This window comes from Phacochoerus africanus, chromosome 1 (assembly GCF_016906955.1).
Source record: "Phacochoerus africanus isolate WHEZ1 chromosome 1, ROS_Pafr_v1, whole genome shotgun sequence".
Lineage (NCBI taxonomy): Eukaryota > Metazoa > Chordata > Mammalia > Artiodactyla > Suidae > Phacochoerus > Phacochoerus africanus.
In genome coordinates, this window is record NC_062544.1 from 125323977 (window position 1) to 125351971 (window position 27995).

General features: G+C 39.4%; 1 protein-coding gene across 2 annotated transcripts in view; it reads left to right on the forward strand.

The window, feature by feature from the left end:
• The window catches only part of SYNPR (synaptoporin), a 323687-nt gene that overhangs the window by 246928 nt on the left and 48764 nt on the right, over positions 1-27995 (forward strand). For both annotated transcript variants that reach the window (XM_047778464.1, XM_047778471.1), the window contains one exon: positions 27023-27221. In XM_047778464.1, the coding sequence (XP_047634420.1) occupies positions 27023-27221 (199 nt within the window). The remainder of the gene's footprint in view (positions 1-27022; positions 27222-27995) is intronic.

Sequence of the window (27995 nt, forward strand, 5' to 3'; positions counted from 1 at the left end):
CCTTACCTTGGAAACCTACAGATTAGAAAATGACTTCAAGGAATGAAACTCCCTTATGGCTAATGAGGAAAATGAGACACTAGAAAACTTTTATTTATTAAGTAGATTAGACTTGAAATTCAAGCACAGTACATTTGAAAGAGTGCTGTCAAATAGTTTTTCCATCATTCATATCACACTCATATTTTAGGAGGGTTTTTTTTTTTTAACCTGTTAAATTGCTTAGAAAACCATTGGGGTTTTTTGTTGTTTTGTTTTGTTTTGTTTTGTTTTTAGGGCTCCAGTTCAGCATATGGAAGTTCGCAGGCTAGGGGCTGAATCGGAGCTGCAGCTGCCAGCCTGGCCACAGCCACAGCAACACAAGACCCAAGGCACATCTGCAACCTACATCACAGCTTGTGGCAGCACTAGATCCTCAACCCACTGAGCGAGGCCAGGGATCAAGCCCACACCCTCATGGATATTAGTCAGGTTTGTTTCTGCTGAGTCGCAACAGGAACTCCAGAAAAGCATCTTTTATGTAGAAAGATGAAAGGACCAACCTTAGAAGTCATCAAATGTTGACTAAATCAGAAATTGGAATTGCTGAGTTACTAAGGTAACTGAATGTCTGTCAGCACTTTTCTTTCTCATGCAGGTATGGAATCAAGTTATAGCGTGGAGAAAAAAAGAACAAGCTGAGTTTGTTTAGTGAAATGGGACTCTAGGAATTGCGTTGTCCACTTCCAATTTCTTTAATTAATGCATGAAAATTACATTTTGTCAACAGATACTCATAGTGCATCTCCTACTAATACTCTGATAGTAAAAGTAAAATAGCAAAAGCTATCAGTTGAAGCATTTTAAATGCTTCTGTGTATCAGGCATTCTACTAAGATCTTTACATGCCTTTCTCATTTAATATTTATAAGAACCCAACAATAGTAGGTACTCTCAGTATTAAGAAAATAGGAATCAGAGAAATTATGTAACTTTCTCAAGATTGCATAGCTAGTAAGTGACAGAAAGTAAAATAATAAAGTGAAATACAGAAAATACTGATGTGGAAAATGAATACACTGAGTATACATTGATACATACAATTACGAACATGGTTATTTAGAAATTATTTTCTGAAGCACTTACAAAGGTCAGGTTTTCCATAGATGCATACTAAAGGCAAGAATTTATAATGTGATTCTAAAACTGTAACTTCCAGGAAATTTGTGGGTTAGGGGAAAAGATCCATCAGTATAAAAGAGCATTTGATATAGAACACAATGACCTGTTATTCCTTCTACTGGCTCTGAAAATGCTATGCAGTTGTTATATTATGACTAATTTGAAAGAAAAAAAAAAACTAAGTGATTAATTTTTCCACCCTTGAGTATTTTTGCATTTGAATGGATTATTAAAGTCAGTGGTGTAATGTAGTGTTCTGACATTTTTTTAAAAATAGGGTAATCAGGAAAGTGATCTTGGCATAAGGTTAGACATATATATCTATAGACCAATGGCAGGGAACTCGCATTCAGAAATAAACTTTTGGAGTTCCCTTTGTGGCTCAATGGGTTAATGATCCAAAGTTGTCTCCTTGAAGATGCAGGTTCAATCCCTGGCCTTACTCAGTGGGTTAAGAATCTGACATTGCCCCAAGCTGCAACATAGGTCACAGATGTGGCTCACATCTGGTGTTACTCTGTCTGTGGCCTAGGCCTGCAGCTGCAGCTCCAATTCAACCTCTAGCCTGGGAGTTCCCATGTGCTTGGGTGCGGCTGTAAAAAGAAAAAATAAAATAACCTTGTACATTTATGGCCAATTGATTTTCAACAAGGGTGCCAGACTTATTGATGGAGAAAGAATAGTCTTTAGCAATAAAACTCTTTGATAAAAGCATGGGAGTAGACCTGTATGACCTTCAATAAGGCAGTGGTTTTTTAGAAATGACACTAAAGCAAAAAAGAAATAGTAGGTCAATTGAATTACGTCAAATTAAAAACAAACAAACAAATTTGTGCTTCAGAGAACACTGTCAAGAAAGTGAAAAGACATCCCTAGAATGGGAAAAAATCTTGCAGATCATATGTTGCAAAGGGGACTTGTATCTGCAATATGTAAAGAACATTAATAAGTTGTCTCATAAAAAAGACAACTCAGTTTTTAAATGGGCAAAGGATTTGAATACACTTTTATACAGAGAAGACATGCAAATATCCAATAAGCACATGAAAATATGCTCAACATCACTAATCATTGGGGAAATACAAATCAAACCCCAGTAAACCAGCTCAAATCAAAAATATAGATAATAGTTCTGTGAAAAATGTCATGGGTAATTTGATAGGGATTGCATTGAATCTGTAGATTGCTTTGGGTAGTATGGCCATTTTTACAATATTGATTTTTCCAATCCAGGAACATGGAATATCTTTCCATTTCTTTACATCATCTTTGATTTCTTTGATTAAAGTTTTATAGTTCTCGGCATATAGGTCCTTTACCTCTTTGGTCAGGTGTATTCCGAGGTATTTGATTTTGTGAGGTGCAATTTTAAAAGGTATTGTATTTTTGTATTCCTTTTCTAATATTTCATTGCTGGTATACAGAAATGCAACTGACTTCTGAATGTTAATCTTATATCCTGCTACTTTTCTGAATTTATGAATCAGTTCAAGGAGTTTTGGGGTTGAGTCCTTCAGGTTTTCTATGTATAGGATCATGTCATCTGCATAGAGTGACAGTTTGATCTCTTGTCTTCCTATATGGATGCCTTTGATTTCTTTTGTTTGTCTAATTGCTGTGGCTAGGACTTCCAAAACTATGTTGAAGAGCAGTGGTGAGAATGGGCATCCCTGTCTTGTTCCAGATTTGAGTGAGAAGGCTTTCAGTTTTTCCCCATTGAGGATTATATTTGCTGTGGGTTTCTCATAAATGGCTTTGATTATATTCAGGAATGTTCCCTCTATACCCACTTTGGTGACGGTCTTGATCATGAATGGATGTTGGACTTTGTCAAATGCTTTTTCTGCGTCTATTGAGATGATCATAAGATTTTTGACTTTTTTTTTGTTAATGTGGTGTATGATGCTGATTGATTTGTGTATGTTGAACCATCCTTGTGCACCTGGGATGAACCCAACCTGGTCATGGTGTATAATTTTTTTGATATGTTGTTGGATTCGGTTGGCTAAGATTTTGTTGGAACCACAAAAGACCCAGAATCGCCAAAGCAATCCTGAGAAACAAAAACCAAGCAGGAGGCATCACTCTCCCAGACTTCAAGAAATACTACAAAGCCACAGTCATCAAAACAGTGTGGTACTGGTATCAAAACAGACAGACAGACCAATGGAACAGAATAGAGAACCCGGAAATAAACCCTGACACCTATGCTCAATTAATCTTTGACAAGGGAGGCAAGAACATCAAATGGGAAAAAGAAAGTCTATTCAGCAAGCACTGCTGGGAAACCTGGACAGCTGCATGCAAAGCAAAGAAACTAGAACAAACCCTCACACCATGCACAAAAATAAACTCAAAATGGCTGAAAGACAAATATATGACAGGACACCATCAAACTCCTAGAAGAAAACATAGGCAAAACACTCTCTGACATCAACATCATGAATATTTCCTCAGGTTAGTCTCCCAAAGCAATAGAAATTAGAGCAAAAATAAACCCATGGGACCTCATCAAACTGAAAAGCTTTTGCACAGCAAAGGAAACCCAAAAGAAAACAAAAAGACAACTTACAGAATGGGAGAAAATAGTTTCAAATGATGCAACCCACAAGGGCTTAATCTCTAGAATATAGAAACAACTTATACAACCCAGCAGCAAAAAAGCCAATCAATCAATGAAAAAATGGGCGAAAAGACCTGAATAGACATTTCTCCAAGGAAGATACACAGATGGCCAACAAACACATGAAAAAATGCTCAACATCGCTGATTATAAGAGAAATGCAAATCAAAACTACCATGAGATACCACCTCTCACCAGTCAGAATGGCCATCATTAATAAGTCCACAAATAACAAGTGCTGGAGGGGTGTGGAGAAAAGGGAACCCTCCTGCACTGTTGGTGGGAATGTAAACTGGTACAGCCACTATGGAGAACAGTTTGGAGATACCTTAGAAATCTATACATAGAACTTCTATATGACCCCGCAACCCCACTCTTGGGCATCTATCCGGACAAAACTCTACTTAAAAGAGACACGTGCACCCGCATGTTCATTGCAGCACTATTCACAATAGCCAAGACATGGAAACAACCCAAATGTCCATCGACAGATGATTGGATTCGGAAGAGGTGGTATATATACACAATGGAATACTACTCAGCCATAAAAAAGAATGACATCATGCCATTTGCAGCAACATGGATGGAGCTAGAGAATCTCATACTGAGCGAAATGAGCCAGAAAGACAAAGGCAAATACCATATGATATCACTTATAACTGGAATCTAATATCTAGCACAAATGAACATCTCCTCAGGAAAGAAAATCATGGACTTGGAGAAAAGACTTGTGGCTGCCTGATGGGAGGGGAAGGGAGTGGAAGGGATCGGGAGCTTGGGGTTATCAGACACAACTTAGAATAGATTTACAAGGAGATCTTGCTGAGTAGCATTGAGAACTTTGTCTAGATACTCGTGTTGCAACAGAAGAAAGGCTGGGGGAAAAATGTAATTGTAATATATACATGTAAGGATAACTTGATCCCCTTGCTGTACAGTGGGAAAATAAAAATATATATATATAAATATGTAGATAATAATGGAGTTCCTGTCGTGGCTCAGTGATTAACGAATCCAACTAGGAACCATGAGGTTGTGGGATCGATCCCTGGCCTTGCTCAGTGGGTTACGGATCTGGCGTTGCTGTGAGCTGTGGTGTAGGTCGCAGACGCAGCTCGGATCCTGCATTGCTGTGGCTCTGGCGTAGGCCAGTGGCTACAGCTCCAATTCGACCCCTAGCCTGGGAACCTCCATATGCTGCGGGAGCAGCCCTACAAAGGGCAAAAAAAGACAAAAGTATATATATATATATATATATTTAGATAATAACAAGTATTGCCAAGGATAAGGGAAAATTTGATGTTGCCTATATTGCTGGTAAGATTGTAAATGGTACAGTCACCTTAGAAAATAATTTGGCAGTTTCTCCAAATGTGACACATATGAGTATGTTAATGTTTAATCATATGATCTAATAGTTCCACTCCTATGAGAAATAAAAACATGTATCCAAACAAAAACTTATATAAGAATGTTCCCAGCAGAATCATTTTAACAGCCCCAAAGTGGAAACAACCCAAATGTCCATCCACAGATGAATGGCAAACAAATGTGGTATATCCACACAATGGAATATTATTCAGCAATATAAAAGTAATGAAGTACTGACATATTCAAGGAGGAACCTTGAATGCATTATGCTACGTAGAAAAGCAAAAATTGTATGATACTATGTATATGAAGTATCTAGAATAGACAAAGTGATAGAAACAGTATAGTAGTAGTTTCCAGGGAATAAGGAATGGGAGAATGGTGTGTGACTACTAATGGATATGAAATTGCTTTTGGGGGGTGATAACAAATATTCTGAAATTAGGCAATGGCTAGCTTGCTTTATAAATATAATAAACTGTGTAAATGTACTAAAACATACTATATTGTATACTTTAAAAGGTTGAATTTTATGGTATTATGATTAATTCTATTTCAATAAAGCTGTTGCTTAACCATAAATACCATGGTCTGTCCTTATCCCTCTTGGATGGTAAGCTTATGAAATGACTTGTAATTCCCCAAACTTGCTATTTTCATACATTGCTGTAACTATCCACACACTCTGCCCTTTGTCTATAAACATCTACCCTCTTTCCCATTACTAATCTAAACCCTCTTCCCTGCCTTGTACATTTCCTATTCCTCTTTCATGAGTTGGCTCAGATTTTATCTCTACTACAAAATCTCCCTAAATCCCTAGTTCAACCTTGAGCTGCATTTATTTGAGGGTTTCATTGAACCTTGTACACATTTTCATTCCAACCATGGATCATATCCCATGGTGATTATCCTTTTGTGTGTATGCCTCCCCACTAGTGTATAAGCTCCTTGAGGCATTTGTCTTTGTGTTTTGAGTTCTGGCACATAATGAGTGCTTAGAATATTTACTGAATGGATGCTTAAAGATAGAAAACTTGCTATCTCCTAGTTGAAGGATTCTATGATATCAGGATATTTTCTGATCACAGAAAGCATCTTGGAGTTACACTTTAAATAATTTTGTGTGATGAATTCAAATTACCCGTGGAAACCAAAGCTACGGTGAATACATATTTGCGTTCTAAATGTGAGATGCTACCTCTGTCCAAAAGTGTCCCAGGGTAAGCTGAGCTCCCTAAAAGGAGCAAATAATTCTTCCCAACACGTGGAATACTCTTATACAACGAACCAGCTATATTGCAGCATCCTAAAACATTCCACTGGAGTATTTAGCTTTGATTGTCAATATTTTTTTTATTTTTATTTTTGTCTTTTTATGTTCTTTTTAGGGCCGCACCTGCAGCATATGGAGGTTCCCAGGTTAGGAGTCCATTCGAAGCTGTAGCCACTGGCCTACTCCAGAGCCACAGAAACTCGGGATCTGAGCCACGTCTGCAACCTACACCACACCAGATCCTTAACCCACTGAGCGAGGCCAGGGATCAAACCTGCATCCTCGTGGATGCTAGTAGGGTTCGTTAACTGCTGAGCCACGACAGGAACTCCTGATTGTCAATAAACTCAAGATATTTTAAGAGTTGAATTGTGGATCTATTGTGGTGGGAAATAGAGCCTCTAGTGAATAAATTTTATCAGGATTACTGTCCTTCCAAAACAGTATCTCGATGCTGCACTACTTAAGCACCTTGCTATTTGAAACATCTGAACAAAGTTATCACATAGGCAAGTAGATTAAGAATGTACAATGAATTTTGACCTGTAAGACTTTTGGACTCAAATCCCAATATATAAACAGCTGATGGCATCAGAGAGATAAGAAACCACCATCAGCGAATACAATAGACCCTCAAAAAATTGCCTCCATGGAGATTACATTATAGAAGTGGAAGAGATTTAAGGGGTCATAGTTTCAAGCAGAGAGAATTATTAGTGTAGAGGTGATAAGATGCTTGGTAGATTGAAGGGAAACAGAGTGACTGGAGCATAATGAACATTAGGCAGCAGGGTGATAATTAATATTATCCCCTTACTGACAGACTTACTGATCACAATTCTTCACTACCTAAACCAAACTCATTTTTGAAAAGCCGCCTTTTGTCACCATAGTCACATAGAAACAGAGCATATTTCCCTGCTTGTTGATGTTGAGCTTGGCAGATGACTTGCTTTCATCAGTGGAAGGTGGGCAGAAGTAATGATAAGTCATTTTCCAGATGAGACCTTAACAGGCATGGCATAGTCGTGCTTGCCTTCCTGTGCTTCTACCATCATCAGGAAAATAACTCTTCCAGGTAGATGTGCCCCTTTCATCCTAAACCCCAGGATGACATGGATATACAAAGCAAAGCTATTCCCGCCAACCCAGAGACACAAGGGCAAGAGTAGGTGCTGATTGTTTTAAGCCTCTGAGTTTGGAGATGGTTTATTATGCATCATTATTGTGGCAAGAGTTAACTGATACAGTCTTCACTACTAATCTGACACATTGTAGCATTAACATTCTATTTTTCGCTTTTTTGGACATTATTTATTGTTCATATAATCTATGGTTGCCAAGACATATCTGAAAATGGCAGGTTGTTTGTAAGTCATAAATAAAACAGACATGAGCCTAGCTATTTTATCGGAAAGAATAAACCTCACCCGACCGGACTCCTAATTTATGCTAGCCATTTGTTTAGTGGAAGGAATACAAAGGCTTTTTCTCTTTTCTCCACTCTGTTTCCACCTCTACACCAGGACATCTGTACTTTCAGTTCCATAGTTTGAAGATTTTATATTCCTTTAAAAAAAAAATCCACAACCCTGTGGCTTGTAGTGTATATTTTCTCATCTTTGTGTGTTAGTATTAGTCACTCAAAAGTGGGGCAATTCCTCAACAAAGTAAAATCAACCAGGCAAAGTGTGAAGTTATTTTCACAAATAAATCCAATTTATGGCACATTTTCACAAGTTGCAGTTCTGAGGTTAAATTTTCCAAAAGGGTTCAAGCTTTCATGCACGTATAGTCCAAACTTGAACCTAACAGGACTACACATAGAAAATTAAGCTCATCAGCTGTGGTAAGAAATATCATAGGAATTCCTTGTCTTGAATCTCAATACTAAAACATTTTCTCAAAATGTATCAGTTACTCAGCAAGGAATTCATGGGTGTAGGTCCACACAACATGCCAAGCAATACAGAGGTGAGGAGAGAGGATCGGCAGAATGGGTGATGGCAGTCAAAAAGGTACGAACTTCCAGGTATAAGATTAATAAGTGCCAGGGACATAATGTACAGCATGGCGACTGTAGTTAACAATATACTGTATCCTGTATTTGAAAGTTTCTAAGCAAGGAGGTGTTGCCTAAACGTGTTGTGGTAATAAGTTCATACTGTATGCATAAATGAACTCTTCATGCTGCACACCTAAAACTAATACACTGTTATACGTCAGTTGCATCTCAATTAAATAGAAAAAAAGTTGTGGTACCTGCCTTAAGTAAATGTAACCTGGGAGATGATTTTGATAATTGAAACTGCTGGGAGCTCTCTTAATTTGGATCCTCCCTATGGCAGACCTTGAGGCAGACTTGGGCCTGGGAGGTCATGTGTGTGAAGTGATTCCCAAGAGGCACAAGCAAAAAAGTGGAGGAAGTGAGACAGAGAAGGGAGAAAAGCCAAAAAAAAAAAATGCATTAGTGAGCAGGTCACCACTATGGGCAGCTGGGGCCCAGTCCTGCTGGGATCCTCTGAGGAAAAAGACCAGAATCCTAAGACCAGGGGGCAGGGAGGCTGGCACTTTTATCCCCCCATGTTTAAAGGCTCCATTCAAGATTGTTAACCTCCACACTTCAGCAGTGCTTGCATGCAGCCAAACAGAGCTTCCTGGGCCAAGGGAAGCCTTTAGATAGAAAAGGGAGCATACAGTGGGAGGTTAATCACCATCTGCAGCAGCAGCCTGATCTCAGGCAGGTGAAGAAAAATAGTGCAGGACATCTCCTGTGTCTGCCACAGGGTGCAAAGCTGTTTATTCCATCAGATATGACAACATTCAATATTTACTAAGCACTTACTCTGTACCAGGCAATGCTAAAAACCTTGTTATAGATATCATCTCATTTAATCTTTGTAACCACCCTGCAAGGTAGATGCTGTGATTAGCATCCTCCACAGACAAGAAAACTAAGATATTTGCTAAGGTGACAAGGCAAGTAAATAATGGAGATCTGAACACAGGTCGTCTGACTCTAGGGGCCTAAATAATACTTCACTCATGCAGGGCTAGGTGCAGGAAACAGAAGCACTGGTAACTCAAAGTGGGAGAATAGTGAGCCATGTAGTCCTCAGAAAGCCTTCAGGGTAGAAATATGCTTGAGTAGTATATTAAGATTAAGTGGGAAAGTGCAGAAAAGAAATGAGGTATTGCAGGATAAGGATGGAGAAAGAGGAAGGGGGAAGATGGCTGTAACAGGCATTAAATACAGCAAAATGTCCCCATTGGAGAGTACACAGAGTTGGTTCTTATTATGGAGTAAGGCATGTATAATATTGCATGGAACTCTCTGTTCATTTGGCAAATATGTATCGAGCATCTACTTCATACTTGCCTTTAGTGGTAAGGAGATTTGAAAAAAAAAAAAAAAGAAGAAAAGATCTGCTAGAGAAGAGAACCATATAGTCGATATGTGTTGTTTCTGTTTTCTAGTACTAGAACTCTTTCAGTAAATAATCCATTCATGAAGGTCATGTGAAGTTCTGCTCCATCTCTTCTTAGCCCCTAAACACACACTCACACACATACACATGCACACGGCACCAACTGCAGCCTGGCCAATTAGGGCACCCAGCTTCTTGGCTTCAGTGACTGTTCAAGAGATGGACACATGGCCTAATTTGGATTTTTGAACTGGGGGCAGAAAGGGAGATTGGTGTTTGATGATCAGGCCTACTGAGCTGGTGAGATGTGTTTATGAAAGTGCCACCTTGCCCACCTGGAGAAAGAGTAAAGCCAAGCAGAGACAAGCAGAGTGGAGGAATGAACAATCCTTGTCCTGCCTTTTGTTTTTGTTTTTGTTTTTAGCTCTTAGGCTCAGTCTTGATAGTAAACAAGAGATAAATCTTATCCCAAATTTTTCAATAGAAGCCCTTTTAACCCCATAGAGGAAGGGAATCTGGTTGGGTAAGCTTTTCTTAACATGTCGTCTTATTTAATTCAACCAACCAAAGGTGCAGAGTCACAGTGTGCTGGCCTCATCAGTCTGCAGGACATCAGAATGGACTAGTCCTTTCTATTGACCCGAGTCATCACAGATCATCAGACCTACTGAATATTTATATAGGTGGGATTCTGAAATAATTGCATATATTTCAGATGGAAATCTGAACTTGAGGCTAATTTTTCTTCGATTGAAGCAGCCAAATCAATTGAGTACAAAATTCTTCTAATTATAATCCTCCTTTTAGAAAAATCTTTCTCTCCTCATTCACTCTCTTAATCCACTTTGGTTCCTGTTCATTGACTGGATAGCCAGACTGAATGTTGGCATAGGTTGGCCACATGTGGAATTTCTCTCACAAGACTTAGGAGCCCAGAGAAACTAAACAGAGAAATGCAAAACTAAAAATACATTCAGAGAAGAGTGCTTTTGAATCATGGAACATATCCTGATTTAACACAGCTACCTTCGCAGGAGGGCACTTAGAATGAAAATAAAAATCTAGAGAAGTGGTACAAGGTAGCACAAAGAGAGGGTAAAGAGAAGAGAGGAGAAATGTATTTTATCAGACCTTTGAGATGGCAGTGGGTATTTCTTGATTGGTACCTGTTCACAATAGAGGATTAAATGGGCCCCTGTTTTTATCCAGGATGCTCCAGTCCTTTGTAAAGAAGCTAGATTAAAGTCATTTGGATCACTAAATGTTTTTGAGTACCTGCTATGTGCCAGGACCTGTGCTAGGTGCTAGGGACACAATCTAGCATTCCCAATATCTAGGGAACTAGAATCTTTTTCTTTCTTTTTCTCCACATGTTTTCTTCTATATGGGCCTCATTATTTTGGAGTAGTAGGATCAATTTTGCCTGTCTTAGGTCTTTAAGTCCAAGGAGTGAAGCACAACAGTTGATCCAGGTCTAGATCGGATGTTCAAATCTGAAAAATCAAGGGAGTGTTCAGAATAGGAAGAATAGGTGCCAGGTAAGCAGGAACATCAGATGTTTACTATGTAGGGATACTAAGATAAAAAACTCTTTCTCCCATGTTGCAAATGTCTCCATCTTGAGGCCTCAGTCTGTGACTCCCTTTCAGGGATGAGATGAAGGATGGAGAGGTAATGACTATATGTGATGCTCATCACAATGCAACCTCTCAGTCTGACCTCTCTTTTCCTCCCTCTAGCCTGAGAGACCTTGAAAAATAAAATGTCAAAGACCAGGGTTCATTTGTAATCTGAGATAAAGGCATCTGCCTTCTATGAGGCATGGGCAGTCAGGTGGATAGAGAATACTTAGGTAGTATCATTTACAGCTCTAACATGAGAGCACTCTGTCTAGTATTTGCCCAGGAAAGGGAGCTGGTACACACTCTTTGGCTGATGGCAGTAGAAACTTGCTTTGCATGATGATGCACATATGATAGATATTCAGTATCAAGCCATGCAAGCCCATATTATTTGAATATCCAAAATGGGCATAAAAAGGAAACGAGCATAAGAGGAGTTTCTGCTGTGTGGTTAAGAATCCAGTTGCAGGGAGTTCCCATCGTGGCACAGTGGTTAACGAATCCGACTAGGAACCATGGGGTTGTGGGTTCAATCCCTGCCCTTGCATCCTGCATTGCTGTGAGCTGTGGTGTAGGTCGCAGACACGGCTCGGATCCCGCATTGCTGTGGCCCTGGAATAGGCTGGCAGCTACAGCTCTGATTAGACCCCTAGCCTGGGAACCTCCCATATGCCGCGGGAGTGGCCCAAGAAATGGCAAAAAGACAAAAAAAAAAAAAAAGAATCCAACTGCAGGTGCAGTCCAGTCTGGGGCTGCAGAAGTTCAATCCCTGGCCCAGCACAGTGGGTTAAAGGATCTGGCATTGCCACAGCTGCAACTCAGATTCAGTCCCTGGCCTGGGAATTTCCATATGCCATGGGTATAGCCATGAACAAAAAAGGCATAAGAAAAATGAAAAATTGGGGGAAAGTAAAAAAACCAACATTTAGAGCAGCCATTCTCAAACATTAAGTCCCAAGACCCCTCTACATTTTTGGAAATGATTAAGGGCCACAGAGCTTTTCATTTGTGTGTATTATGTCTATGAATATTTAAAAGACAAGATTTACATATTAGAAATCAAAACTAAAAAATGTACAAAATATAAGAGTATGCAAATATACATTCCATTAGCTATCAGAACAATGGCTATATCCCACAACACGTGGCTTCTGGAGAACTCCACTTGTGAGGGAATGAAATTTAAAATGACAATACTTTAGTATTATTGTGAAAATAGCTTTGATCTCATGCACCCCCTGGAAGGGTTTCAGATATCCTCAGGAGTCTTTGAATCACAGTTTGAGGAGTTCTGATTTAGAGTTTTCAGGAACATTAAGTATTTCCAGGGAGCTACACAAAATATTGAATATAAAATTACTTGCAAGACTTATTTGTAGCATATGATCACATGGTTTAGACACTTCTAATTATCAGGAGAAGAAGCTAGATTTAGCTTCTGTTCTCTTCCATTTAAATATTCTGTGAATTAAAAAGAAAAATAAATAGTAGAAGGGTTTTTGTTTTGTTTTGTTTTGTTTGAAATCTTTCCAATGACTAAATATTATTTTCCTTTTTCAAATCTCTTTGAATCCTTCAATCGATAGTTTGGTGTCATTGGCCTCATTGAAAAATTCAAAGTCTTAGAGTTCTTGTTGTAGCTCAGTGATAACAAACCCGACTAGTAACCATGAGGACACGGGTTCAATCCTTGGCCTCACTTAGTGGGTTAAGGATCTGGCCTTGCTTTGAGCTGTGGTGTAGGTTGCAGATGCAGCTAGGATCCCACATTGCTGTGGCTGTGGCACAGGCCGGCGGCTACAGCTCCAATTTAACCCCTAGACTGGAAACTTCCATATACCCCAGGTGGGGCCCTAAAAAGACAGAAAGGAAAATAAAGAAAAATTCAAATTTTTTTGGCAGAATCCTTGACAGACATTGTATAAAATGGTCTTTCATTGACTTATTTGGGTGACTTATCTGGAAACAGAAGTTTAGGAGGCTGGCTTGGATAAACAGGAAGGGATTAAGCTGGACATAGTAAAAGATTGCCTGAGGCCACAACCACATATGTAGACTAGAATGCACGAGGGAAGGAAGCCATATCAACTGGGCATCGTGAAGGGACAATGTCTCCTTCTCAATGTTAGCTTCAAAGGAACCAAGTCTGTCCCTAAGAATTCTTTTCCAGGGTCAGTGTGAGTTGGTCCTGAAGGTTTCTAGGTTCACTCCCATCAGAGCTTAAAATGCAAGAAAGCCATTTCTCTTGAGCCAATTTCCCAGATAATTTTGGTGAAAGATACTTCCAATGTATTATCTGCCCTGGACCAAGCCCTGCACCACACTCCAGCACACACACACACTCACACACTCTCACGCACACACGCACTCACATGCACACACTCACACACTTTTCTTACCAGTCTTCCAATTAAGGATCATCTTCAACCTCATTCATGGTAGCAAAACAGCTGTGGTGAAATCTCCTTGACAGTTTCAGGTTAATTGATTCTTTGGCAAATTGCTTTTTTCAGTCCGTTAATTTTTAACAAACTAGTTTCTCATGTATCAACCATTCTGAAAATTTGCCAAGCGCCTCCTCACTGCAAGTGAATAAGGAAGTGGCTTCGTTGAGCGCCTGGTAATAGCTGAAGAACTATTTAATCTGCTGGAGAAGTGTAGCACATGTGGTCAGGGAGGCAAGGTGAAGAAAGTGTCACTGTGCAAGAAGAGACAGACAAATGCCTCTTGGCATTTAACAAATTTGTACTGGGTCTTTATTAGGAGCCAGATTTGGCCTAGTGCTTGTAATAGAGAGGCAGTGGAAATAAATAGGATTCCTGCCTTCATGCTGCTTAGAGTCTAGTGGGAGAGCAGGCAAAGAGGATGTTCACAAATAAACAGGGCAACTTCCAACAGGCAGTAGAGAAATAAGCAAAATAAATTACAGCAGTGTAATGGGTTAATGTGTTAGAGGATGACTAGGGCTGGGACATGCACCTTAGACTAGGTGGTCAATGGAGGCCTCTCAGAGACAGTGACATTTGCATTGCGGAGACCCAGATGAAGAGATGGAGCTGACTGTGGACAACATGGAGGAGGCCAGTTCAGAGGCCCCAGTGGGTGGGGGGCGGGGAATTGTATCCTGGGAAGAGAAAGTAGCAAGAGGGCTTGATGATAGCAAACAAATGGGCAAGATCTACATTAGACGGTGTTGGTCCTCAGAGGCCGTGATGGTGGCAGGAGTTGGTGGCGGGGGGCGGGGGGGGGGGCAGTTGGATATGACCCTGAGTGTAAGGGGAAACCTTGGGGTGGGGAGTTTTATGCAGGGGAGTAACATGTTCTGATTTCTGTTTTTAAGCAATTTCTGGTCACTGTGCAGAAAATGAATTCTTACATGTCATCTTCCAAATTAGAAAAAAGTATGACTAATCCCCTGTTGCTGGCAAAGCATTGGAAACATGGGTGACATTATACTTGCTGACAATAAAGAGCATTCTTTCCATCCCAAGCTGATAAATATGTTGAATAAACTATGTTTAGTTAACTAAGATGAACAGTGTTTACTTGTGCCTTAGACTTTTTTTTTAGAGAAAGAATTTGTGTATTTATGGTAATATTAACCACTGAAGAACTGGAAATTTACAATTCCATAGTCACTTGACAAGGCAATAACTTTTCAGTGGTTTAAAGGAGATTGCATTTTGTTCTACATGTATATACATTTCTGCCTATTTTATTATAATCTGGGAGATATATTGAATTTCCTACCCAACAAGGGTTCTGTTAGTTTCCCTATCCTGAACATTCAGCAAGGTCAGTTATCATGTGAAGAATGAAGTAACAGCAAGCAACAGCAGAAAATGACCAAATAACTGCTTGATAGGGTGCCTTTTTGACAGAGCACTATAGAAACAGAACATGCCACATTTCCAAGTCTTACAATTCTGCTTTTTGAAAGCATTTGGATTTAAAAAATCAACTTTAGTAATTAGACTTGCACCTTGAATTTTGAATGTTGGAAAGTATTTGCAATTCACCTAATAATAGTAACTGTAATTGCACGTTATATGCAAGCACTGCCATCAATGCCATGTATTATATTATCTCATAATGTGGGTGGGCTCCAACCAGTCAGTTGAAGGTCTGATGAGCAAAAACTGAGGTTTCTTGTTAAAAGAAAACAGGAATTGCCTTTACATCGCAACATAGAAATTATGGTTTTCCAGGCTTTGGACTCAAGTCTGTAACAGCAGCTTTTACCAGACTCTCCAGCTTGCTGGCTTGCCCTTTGAATTTCAAACTTGCCAGACCCCAAATCACAGGAACATGAATATGTAGCATATTCTGACTGTTAATGAATCAAATCATTTCCTTAACATAGATTCCTTAAATTCCTTAAAATACGTATCCTGTTAGTTCTCTTTCCCTGGAGAACACTGAATGATACACTCCTTTCCCCAGTAGTCCTTCTTCTAAAAATTTATCCAAAGTTATACAGCTATCCAGAGATACATGTTCTAGGCACTGTTTTAACAGTTAAAGATGGGAAACAATCAAAATGTCCACTACTAGGGGACCATTAAGGAAATTATTGTGCAATACGAAGTTCCCATTGTGGCTCAGCAGAAGCAAATCTGACTAGTATCTGTGAGGACTCAGGTTCCATCCTTGGCCTCGCTCAGTGGGTTAAGGATCCGGCGTTGGTGTGAGCTCTGATGTAGGTTGCAGATGATGCAGCTAGGATCCCATGTTGCTGTGGCTGTGGTGGAGGCCGGCAGCTACAGCTCCAATTCAACCCCTAGCCTGAGAACCTCCGTATGCCATGGGGGTGACCCTAAAAAGACAAAAATTAAAAATAAAGGGTTAACAAAAAAAGAAAATTATTGAGCAGTGTGTACTAATACAGGATATTCTACACAGTATGATAATTCATATATCCTGTAGGTATATTATGTGACTGTTAAGAAGGAGAAAGTAGGTCTTCCTTAAAAAAAGGTATTTACTGGTCCTATTTTTAGATAATAAATAGCAGATTTAAGACCCTGTTTGATTTTCATTTTTGAAGTTGTTAACACAGGGGTTGAAATTGTGAGGAAACTTCTGTTTCTCTCTTGTAAACATTTCCATATCAATTGACTTTTTATATGTAGCATGTTTTGAGTGTTTAATGAATCAAATCAATTTGGCCTAAATTCTAAATAAGAGGTCACCTCAGCCAGATTTCTGCTGCCTTCTCCCATACAACTTGTGTGTGTTCTGAATGTTATAAACTTCTTTTAGTCAAACCTTTTAAATTATTTATTCCTAAAACATTTCTATACTAACTAAATAAAACAAACAGAGATAGGCAGCTGTCTGGACATTCACATGTTGAAAAAAAAAATGGGACTTTTTTGTTTCATAATTCACGTGAGTACTGTACCACAGTTCAAAGACAAACAAGAAGGGAAAAAAAGATTTTCCCTGAAATATACAGATAATGACCTCATTATCTATTTTAATGTGACAGTGTATAGACAATCTGAGTTCCCTATGACTCAAATTCTATTTGAAGAAACTAAAATTAATAAATCATAGCCTAACAGTGCCTCTCTGCAAGTCATTATCGGGGTTTCATAGAGTTTTTCTTCTTTCATTCTGGCTCCAGGCCATGCCCTGGCTTCCACTAATCCCTTCCTTTTTAATCACCTTGAGGTCTACCCTTTTACTTTGAAATATTCAGCTCTATAAATACAAACTTGTGGAGGGGAGATGAAATTAGAAAAGATCCTTCTAGCATAAGACACTTTAAGTAACTTGGAGAGAGATCTTTGTGGCTCATGGAGATGACAGTGCTGGAGGTAGGAGGGGCAGTCATCTTCCAGGCTTATCCGCATATGAAAGCACAGTGAGTTGTGTTAAAAAGAATATTGTTTGCAGTAACCTTGATTGCATTTTCCTATGTCTAGCTCAGTCCCTCTGCCCGATATTTATTATTACTCTCCTTAAAAAAAAAAAATTATCTTCCCTAAGGGTAAAATGAAGAGCACAAAAAGTAATGGAAAGTTCCTCCCGTGGAGACAGTAAGTTTGAATACATTTAATATATAATCACATCAGGGAGAAATGCCCTTGTGTTTAAGAGAAGAAAACATACTGGATTTTGTCTTTCATTTAGTTTTGGTTTTTTCCTTACAAGAAAATATTTTTAGGAGTTCCCGTCATGGCACAGTGGTTAATGAATCCGACTAGGAACCATGAGGTTGTGGGTTCGATCCCTGGCCTCACTCAATGGGTTAAGGATCCCTTGTTGCCGTGAGCTGTGGTATAGGTCGCAGATGTGGCTTGGATCCCTCGTTGCAGTGGCTCTGGCGTAGGTCAGTGGCTACAGCTCCAATTAGACCCCTAGCCTGGGAATCTCCATATACTGCAGGAGTGGCCCTAGGGAAAGAAAAAAAGAAAATATTTTTAGTGAATACAGGACATGCTGTTGTTATAAGGCTTGGAGATGAAGCTGGGAGTTCTCTTGTGGTGCAGTGGGTTAAAGATCTGGCGTTGTTACTGCAGCAGCTTGGGTCACTGCTGTGTGCAGGTTCAGTCCCTGGCCCAGGAACTTCCACATGCTGCAGGTACAAGGGGAAAAAAGAGAGAGAAGGTGGTTTTGATTCAACCAAGGTTAAGATAAAAATATCTAGGAAAACAATTCTGGCTGCCTAAACAATGCCATTTACCTCGAGATAAGGAAGCTAGAAATCAGCTCTTAGGTCTAACAGATATGAGTGTGGGAAGAATCACCAGGTCCACTTACCTTCATGGGAACAAACATCATTACAATCCCTGAGGTGCTTCTAATAGGATGTTTTCAACGAGATTGTTTTCTATTTCTGCTTTTTTTTTTGATGTTAGCTAGAGCCTAGCAATGACCCTTTTTATCAGCAGAGGCATTCCAGACACAGTCCTTCCAGTCTCCTTTGCAAGATGAGAACTTCAAACCTGTGTCCAGCTTCAGCAACCTGAGGGTGGATGCTGAAGCTTCTCTCAGTTCTCGCTGCAGCCGGGGTATCTCTCAAGACTGTCCTCAGTCCCCACCTTGTCCCCATCCTCTGCCTTTTCCACCCCCAGATAGGTTCTGTAACTAAGGCTCTGTGAAGTCAGACACTCTCCAGACTTTGAGCACAGCATAGAAACATGCTTTAGGAGGTGCTGGAAGCATAAGGGAAAACCTTGCTCTCATCAGTGTGTGAGTCTTTAGAAAGAGTGTGAGGGAGCTCCCGGCATGTCTCAGTGGTAACGAACCCCACTAGGATCCGTGAGAATGAGGGTTCCATTCCTGACCTTGATCAGTGGGTTAAGGATCTGCTGTGAACTGTGGTGTAGGTTGCAGACGTGGATCCTGCCTTTCTGTGGCTGTGATGTAGGCCAGCAACTACAGCTCTGATTCAGTCCCTAGCCTGGGAACTTCCATATGCCACAGGTACATCCCTAGATAAAGAAGAAAAGAAAGAAGGAGTTTGAAATCACTCAGAGGCCTGAGGAGTGTGGAATAAATAATCCCAGACCCCATGCTTTCATCTTGTGACAATTCTTCTGTTGAGAAACAACTGGAAGTGGGGAGAGAGAGAAAGGAGAAAGAGGAGAGAGAGAGGGAAGAGGAGAGAGAACATGAGAATGAGCTGGCTGCAAAAGGGCCCTTAGAAAAGGAAACTGTGGTATAGAAAGTCAGTAAAAAAGTGAGTGATAAAAGCAATGAATAGTATTATATTTTTTTCACATGACAGGTTAGGAGTAAAAGCTTTGGTATCAGATAGACAGTTTCAGGGCTCTTGCTTCCATAAGTTGCATTACTGCTCTGCTCCTGACTTCCCTTGCTGCTAAAATAAGGGGAATAGTACCCACTTTATCAAGTTTGGAGGTTCAAGTGAGATAATATGTGAAAGCTGCTGGCATGGTGCCTGGCTTAGTATGTGCTCAGTAAAGATGTCAGTTGGTGATTGGCATCTAGTGGTAGAAGAGGGCAAAGCACTGGCACCATCTTAAATAGCATTACCAAATGCCATGCTTTGGGTTCAGTAAGAAAATTAGGGCAAGTGACATCAGAGAGGACCTGTCCTTTTCAGCCTCCTGGATAATCTCCACCTGAATTCTTCACAGCCCATCACCTTCCTATCTTGGCTTCTCTAATGACTGGCACACGGTGTTCCATAAACGTTTCTTGAGTGAAAGGACTTGAAAGCTTAGTGGAGATTGCATCTTTTCTCTTCCAACTGTGTGACCTTTGATGATTCTTTCAGTGGCTGAGCTTCAACCTCCTCATCTGTAAAATGGAAAAGGTTGCTGGGGAGAAAACAATGAGAGTTAGTGTGTCAAAGTGTGCTTAAGCTCCTAGGATCTTATTGTGATCTATGATGTGAATCATACAGGCTGAGCAAAGCAAGTAGGAGTGTGTGAGTGTGTAAATGCACATGGAAAGGCACTTGTTATACACACACACACATGACTAGCCAGTGAAAGGAACTAGAGACTCACATACTGAATGAAGTAAGTCAGAAAGAGAAAGACAAGTACCGTATGATATCACTTATATCTGGAATCTAATATAAGGCACAAATGAACCTTTCCACAGAAAAGAAAATCATGGACTTGGAGAATAGAATTGTGGTTGCCAAAGGGGAGGGGGAGGGAGTGACATGGATTGGGAGTTTGAGGTTAATAGATGCAAACTATTGCCTTTGGAATGGATTAGCAATGAGATCCTGCTGTGTAGCACTGGGAACTATGTCTAGTCACTTATGATGGAACATGATAATGTGAGAAAAAAGAATGTATACATGTATGTATAACTGGGTCAGCATGCTGTACGGTAGAAAAAAAGCATATTGGGGGAATAACAACTGATTGCAATTTTTTTAAATAATAAAGTAAAAAAATGAATAAATAAAAGCAAATGCCAGGATTTACTATTGGAGAGAGAGAGAAATGGAATAAGAGGATTCAAGTGTCTATCAGCTGGTGAGAAGGATTGAAACAGGGCCTGGGAAAATGGCCAGGTGACAAAAAATGATTTGCCAGATGCCCTCTATAACCCTGGCTGTCAGAAATTCAGCAACAGCAGCTTGCTCCCAAACACCCTTCATGCTTCCCACATTTACTCCTGGGTGGGATCACCACCCTTGGGACATGTCATTACTGTCTTGTTCTGAATATTGTTAGGAGCTTTAGTTTCCTTCTCTTCCACATGTGGGGAGAGATACTGTCAACCATTTCAAAAGTCTTATTACCAGATGCTTGTAATGGTACAGTGCTACCTGAACATAAATCTGTACTCTCCTTACTCCCATTCCATAAAGAACCACAACACAGAGTTCCCTGGGGGCTCAGCAGGTTAAGGATCCGACGTTGTCACTGTTGTGGTGTGAGTTCAGTTCTTGGCCCAGGAACTCCCACATACCGCAAACGTAGCCAAAGGAAAAAAAAAAAAAAAAAAAAGAACCATGGCCACTAGGATGATCACAGATCACGATTTCAGTAGTTGAGGCAGTCAGGTTCATTTGCCCTCTGCTTGTTTCTAAAGCAAATGTTAGAATAACCCAGGACAAATTTTGGAAAAAAAGGAAGATTTTAATGACTTCCCATTGGTTGATCTAAAGAGATTGAGATCTCTCTTTGCAGGGTACCTTGTCCAGTGTCTCATCCATGTGCTTTAAGGTAAAAGCAGAATGAATGTTGGCTTAGACTATTATTCAGTGTAAACTATCAGTCAACCATTAGCTTAGATGGCATGGGAAAGCTGATTTACTCTTCTTTATACAAGCATTCACCTGGAAATCTAGGGATGCTGTAACTTTTGAAGCAGAGAAGCAGGAATTGCCATAGTTACTAGTATGGTTCCTCTGAAGTGGCTTGCACTCAGGACTCACCTCTGCCCTCCACTATCCACGTGACCTCTAGCAAGCTCATTACCCACCTCAGGCCCCAGTTTCCTCATCTGGATAATGGTGAAAGCTCCAGTGCCTACCTTAGAAAGTTACTATGAATATTAAAGTTAGTAAAGAAGCTAGCACAGTGCCTGGAAGTTGAAAATTGCTGGCAGTTGATGTCATAAATGTTTTTATTAAAAAAAAACCAACTTGCCTAATATTTTTCAAAGCCCTACAAACGGAACTAAAAACTATGGGTGCCTAGCAGTTCTTTAGTTTACTTGAAGCACCAGCGAAACATTTAAGCACCGTTTAAAAGTATTGGTAAAAAATTTTAAAGAGAAACCTACTCTAACATGAAGTCTTTTGTGGATAGACACAATGCAGTAAAACCCAATGAAATTCAATTACTCCTTGATTGAATCAGGCCAGCTGAGAAGGGAATTATACATTGGAAATCAACAAATTGGATTTGGTGCTTTTGCAGGCTCAGCAATTGCTCCCTGACTAGTTCCTCATAAGATCAGAGGTGGCCCCATCGCTTCCAGATTCTACCAGCTGACATGCTCTATCTGCGCAGAACAGTTTTTCCCTTGTTTAGGTTCTAAATGAATGATATTTGCTTCCAAAGTTATTCTAGCTGCCAGGCACATGCTGACTATCAAATCTCTCCCTCCCAACTATAACATATATTTATGCATAAATATGTTAACCGTTCCTTAAAAGAACCTTCCTGGTAAAATATGTATGTTTAGTAATAGACACCATCCTATAGCATTCAAACTGTTCAGTGATATGAATTATTATGCTCAAACCATTTTGAGCTGGCATGCTCTTCCTTTATAAATGTTCCCTGTTCACTCCCTCAGAAGAGACACCAGCTTAGAGCTTTACTTCCCTTTCCCCTCTTGCTCCTGATTTTACCCCTTGTAGCCTGAGGGCTAAATTCCAAGCTATAGATCATTGGTATTAATAAGCACAGCAGATTTGTTAGTGATTTATTTTTTGCCTTGTGCCAATAAGCACTACTAACATTTACGTAAATCAATACAATAAATTAGCAACGAGGAAAATGTTGCTATTCAGCTGATTGTATAAAGGAAAATGATTTTGTTCTCCCCTTCCCTGCTGCTCTCAGCATATGCAAAAATCACAGACCCAGTCTGTGCTTGTTAACTGAGGGAACTGGCCTTGGGAAGCACTGCTGATCATGACACCTGGAAAGTAGGTGTACTTGTTTCTAAATAGTTGTTGCAGGTGATGTGGCCCTGCCTGGTATTTTTGTTTTACATGTTGTTTATTGTAAGAGATATCTTTGCAGTCTATGTCATCAGATAAAGATCCACTCTCACTATTTATCCCAAAGAAAACAAAGTAGAAAAGATATATGCACCCCTGTGTTCATTGAATCATTACTCATACTAGCCAAGAAACGGAAGCAACCTAAGTGCCCGTAAGTAGATGAGAGAATAAAGATGTGGTTTATATATACAGTGGGATATCAGCCATAAAAAAAGAATGAAATCTTGCCATTTTCAGCAACATGTATGAATCTAGAGGATATTGTGCTTAGTGAAATAAGTCAGAGAAAGACAAATACTGTGATATCATATGTGGAATCTAAAAAACAAAAGAAATGATCAAACATTCAAACATAACAGAAGCAGAATTATAGATAGAAGAATCAGGTGATTGCTGGAAGAGAGGAGGGTGGGGCGAGGAGAGAAATAGTTTAGGGAGATTAAGAGGCCAAATTTCCAGTTGCAAAATAAGCGAGTCACGGGTATGAAATGTACAGTGTGAGGAATATAGTCAGTAACTATGCAGTATCTTTGTACAGTAATGTCTTAACTACATTTATCGTGATGATCGTTTTGAACTGCATAGAAATATCAAATCATTGTGTCATGCAATAGGAACTAACGTAATGTAGGTCAATTTTACTTGGAACAAACTCTGAGAAAAAAGATCAGATTTGTGATTACTGGGGTTGGGGGAGTTGGATGAAGACATTCAAAAAGGTACAAATGCTCAGTTACAAGAATAATAAGTTCTAGGGATATAATGTATGCCATGATAAACATAACATACTTACATGGATGCAACTAGAGATTCTCACACTAAGTGAAGCAAGTCAGAAAGAGAAAGACAAACACCATATGATATCACTTATCCGTGGAATCTAAAATATGGCACAAATGGACGTGTTCACAAAACAGAAGGAGAGGGAAATGGGATGGATGGGGAGTTTGGGGTTAGTAGATGCAAACTATTACATTTAGAATGGATAAGCAATGAGACCCTACTGTATAGCACTACTGTATCCCCCAATTTCTGGGGATAGAACATGATGGAAGATAGCATGAGAAAAAGAATGTATATAGGTATGTATGCCTAGCTCACTTTGCTGTACAGCAGAGATTTACACAACACTGCAAATCAACTACACTTTAATTTTTAAAAAATAAAAACAAGAACCAAAAAAAGGGAAAGTTGTTAAGAGAGTACATCCTAAAAGTTGTCATCACTAGGAAAAAATTTAAAAAATAAAGACCCAGGTCTATAACCTGACCTACAGGATCCAGCAGTGACGGTCTCTGGCTACTTCATCTCATCCTATATCACTCATCCCCTTTGCTGCCTTATTCCAGTTCCCATGCCATATTTCTTTGTTTCCCATGTGCTGTGCTCCTTGCCTATGCAGGATCTTGATACATGCTCTTTCATACCTATTTAACAGCTTTATTGAAATATAATTCACATACTCTACAATTCATTCATTTAAAATATTCTATTGAATGGCTTTTAATATATTCACAGTGTACATCCATCCCCATCATCAGTTCTAGAACATTTCCATTGCCCTCAAAAGAAATCCTATACCACTTAGCCATCATCCCTAATCCTCTTTTTGTCTCCATAAATTTGCCTAGTCTGAACATTTCATATACATGGAATCATACAATGTGTGGTCCTTTATAATGGGCTTCTTTCACTTGACATAATATTTTCAAGGGTCATCTACACTGTAACATGGATCAGTACTTCATTCCTTCAAATTCACAAATAATATCCCATCCGCTGGATGTACCACATTTTATGTATCCATTCTTCACCTGACACACATTTGGGTTATTTCCACTTTGGGGCTATTTCTAGTACAAGTTTTTGTGCAGACGAATGTTATCATTTCTCTTAGATAGGTATTAGGAGTGCAACTGCTGGATCATATGATACGTCTATATTCAACCACTTAAAGAACTACCAAACTATTTTTCAAAGTGACTGCACCATTTTACATTTCCACCAACAATGCATGAAAATTCTCATCTTTCTAATTGGAACTTACCATCCCAAACCCATTTCATTATTGTAATCTAATCTCATTAACTCTTGTTATTCCAATCTGGTGATATTTTTGGTTATAGCCATACTAGTGAGTGTCAAGTTGTATTTCATTGTGCCTTTTTTCTTAACTTTTGATCGAGATAATTTCTATTCATTTTTCCAACTGCAGCTACAAAAATCACTTCCACAAGGAATCTTACCTTGACCACCCCAACCCCAAGACTAGCCTCAGGCTCCTCTCAGAACACCTGTCTTTTCCCTCTAAACTTGGGAAAGTTGAGCATGGGCAGAGACCAGCCCATCTCTCTTTATTCCCTTTATCCCCAGAACCTAGCCATCATGTGAAGCATAGAGCTTCTTGTTAAACATGTGTTGAATGGAGGATGAATTACAAAATAGTGAGAAAAATTGGTAGATTATTTAAAAATCACCTATGTCAGAATAATTGGCATAATTACCTTTTTACTCTATATCATTTTTCAGCATTCCCACAGACTAAAATATTAAGAAATGTTTTAATGTATCTGCAGTATAATCATGATGAAGGCTTATATTTCCCTGAATTTTACTGAAACTGTACACTTTTCTGGTTGACAAGGAACAGGAAGAGGCTCAGTATACACAAGCAAAATCAAGTGGACTATATAAACAGTTTTCTCAAGTCAAGCAGTAAATGAAAAAGAATAGTTTTCTTAGAAAGGACTTAGAGGGACTGAACTTTCCTGCTTTGGCTGTCAACTAGGCTACACCCCTAGAGATTTCAATGCAGTAGGTGTGGAATAGGGCCTGGCATATACACTTTTATCAAAACCCATAGTTATGATGCTAGCTGTCTATGGACTCCACTTTTTTAAAAAAAATGTATCCTAGTTAATATTCTCATTTAATAGAAACAGATTAAAGTAGAAGTTAAAAACTTTCTGGCCCTGTTCACTAGCTATGTGGTTTAGAGCAAATTACTTCATCTTTTCTAAGCCTTTTTCTTTCTGTGTAAGGGGGGGGAGGGGCAATAAAGTACCTGTTAGCATTAAATGAAATAATATATAAAACACAATATTGGGCATATAAATGCTCCACGGTCAGTTACTATTGGTATTACTATTTTATCATTACATTATTATTTAAATTGTAAGAGAACATCCACAACAAATCTGTTTTAAAGAAATTAAGCCTTGCTTAGTAAGAAAAATACTTCTGAGGCATAAATTGCAATGTATTAGATTCATCAATGGCTTTATTGTCACTGTTACTTTTATAGATCAGGTGGCCCTTTACTGATATCTCTAAGCCTTCTTCATGTCTATTTCTGAGTGCCTCTCTAATACTCAAAGAATAGTTCAGTCATTTTTGAAGCAGAATTTTGGCTCCTATAATGAAATACAGATCACCACCCAGTTCACACTAAGAGCTATTATACTGGATATCACATATCTTCCTTTGGAGTCATTTATTAAGCAGAAAGTACTGCCCTCCAAAATCATATTTTTCTTTCTCTTAAGTAATATATTAGGGCTGGGTGCTGTCTTGATAGAACTTATTCTGTAAAATAGAAATTCTAACAGTTTGATCAAACCAGGACCTATCAGTCATCTTACAGAATCAAGAATGTTCATCTACTTATCCAAGTCCTGTTTGCTGAGTACCTAACAAGTGTCAGGCATTCAAGATTTACAGGGAAGAAGAAAATCAAGATCCCAAATCAAGTGGAGACAGGGAAAAAAAAAAAACTATAATTAAATACGTTTCCAAGGCAGTGTGGCTGGTGATGGGTGCTGTGAATGACACTGAATAAGGTGATATGATAGAAATGTCCAAGGGAAAGGAGCTATTTTAGATTAATAGTCAGGAAAAGACTCTTCCAGGCAATGATATTGGAGCTGTCATCTGAATGCCACAAAGGAACCAGCCATGGGCAATGTCAGGGGACAGAGTGATTGAGGACAAGGAAATACCCAGTGAAAAGACCCTAAGCCAGGAGCTGATGTAAGACTGGTGGGTCATGTTTAGGAGTTAAGGCTGTGAGTCCAAGTACAGTGAGAAAGTACCAGAGGATGTCATGGTCTAATCCATCATCATTTCAGGGCCCGACCCTGTCCTTCCTCCCCTCTCTTTAAAGTGACTAGCTCTTGCACTCTTGCAAAACCCAGTGGAATGATGTCTGCAGCATCTACTTGCATGATTCCATCTACAATCTCTGTAATTTCTTTAATGAACCTGTCACAAAGGCTTGCCATGAAGATCCCAAGTCACATCTCGCTTGTGGCATCTAGTTTTCTCTCTGTAGCATTTTAAAGAATCTCTTTTCTGGTACCCTAGGTTACACCAGGTGACGTTTGAGGTGCCCACCTGCGAGGGGAAGGAGCGGCAGAAGGTGGCCCTGATTGGTGACTCCTCATCTTCAGCTGAGTTCTTCGTCACTGTCGCTGTCTTCGCCTTCCTCTACTCCTTGGCCGCCACTGTCGTTTACATTTTCTTTCAGAACAAGTATCGAGAAAACAACCGGGGTCCACTCATCGTAAGTGGTTTGCTTTATGCAGTAACTTTTTCTATCCCTTCTCATTTCTTTTTCCAGTGCTTAGAGGGCTGTGGAGTTACCTAAGCCTTCAAGGCAGGTATTTGAAAGGCAGTCACATTCTTTATCATCCACATCTCTTAGATCTAAAATGAAAACATGACACCTGTCATTCTTTTGTGCCCCCGCACTGGAGAAGTATTGTAAGAGTTGCTAGGAACTCCTCTGAAATAAAGGGTTGGAAATCTCATGAGATCAAGGAAATACTAGTACTGAGGCTTGCTGCAGATTTATTTATAATTCCAGTATTATGGAGTTTTTCCACCATTTTTTTCTTGCTGGTTATTTAGACAATGTGACTTGTGCTTATTTGAAACATGTTATTCCTTTAGCATATGATAGACTGGTCATAGAATGGCTAAATCTGAAGACAGAAGTGTCAATCTCTGAATCACAGTCTGTTCCCCACCCCCTCTCCCCACTACCAACCCTCCCTCGCTTTTTTTTTCTTACACAGTAGTTCATAGACTCACTCGGTAAAACCCATCTAGCTTAATATGTCCAAATAAGGACACACATACACCTAGGAGACATCCGCTCCAGAGGGCTTCTTGGGTGTGGATAATTTTAAGGAAATAATTTTAAATTAATCAGCCTTCATATGTACCTTTGACTAAAATGTAGCTTACTGAGAATGTCCTACATCTGAAAATATCTTTCTGCTTCTTTCTTAGTCACCTAGCCCCACCTCATAAAAGAAAAGCCTCATACTTTTCC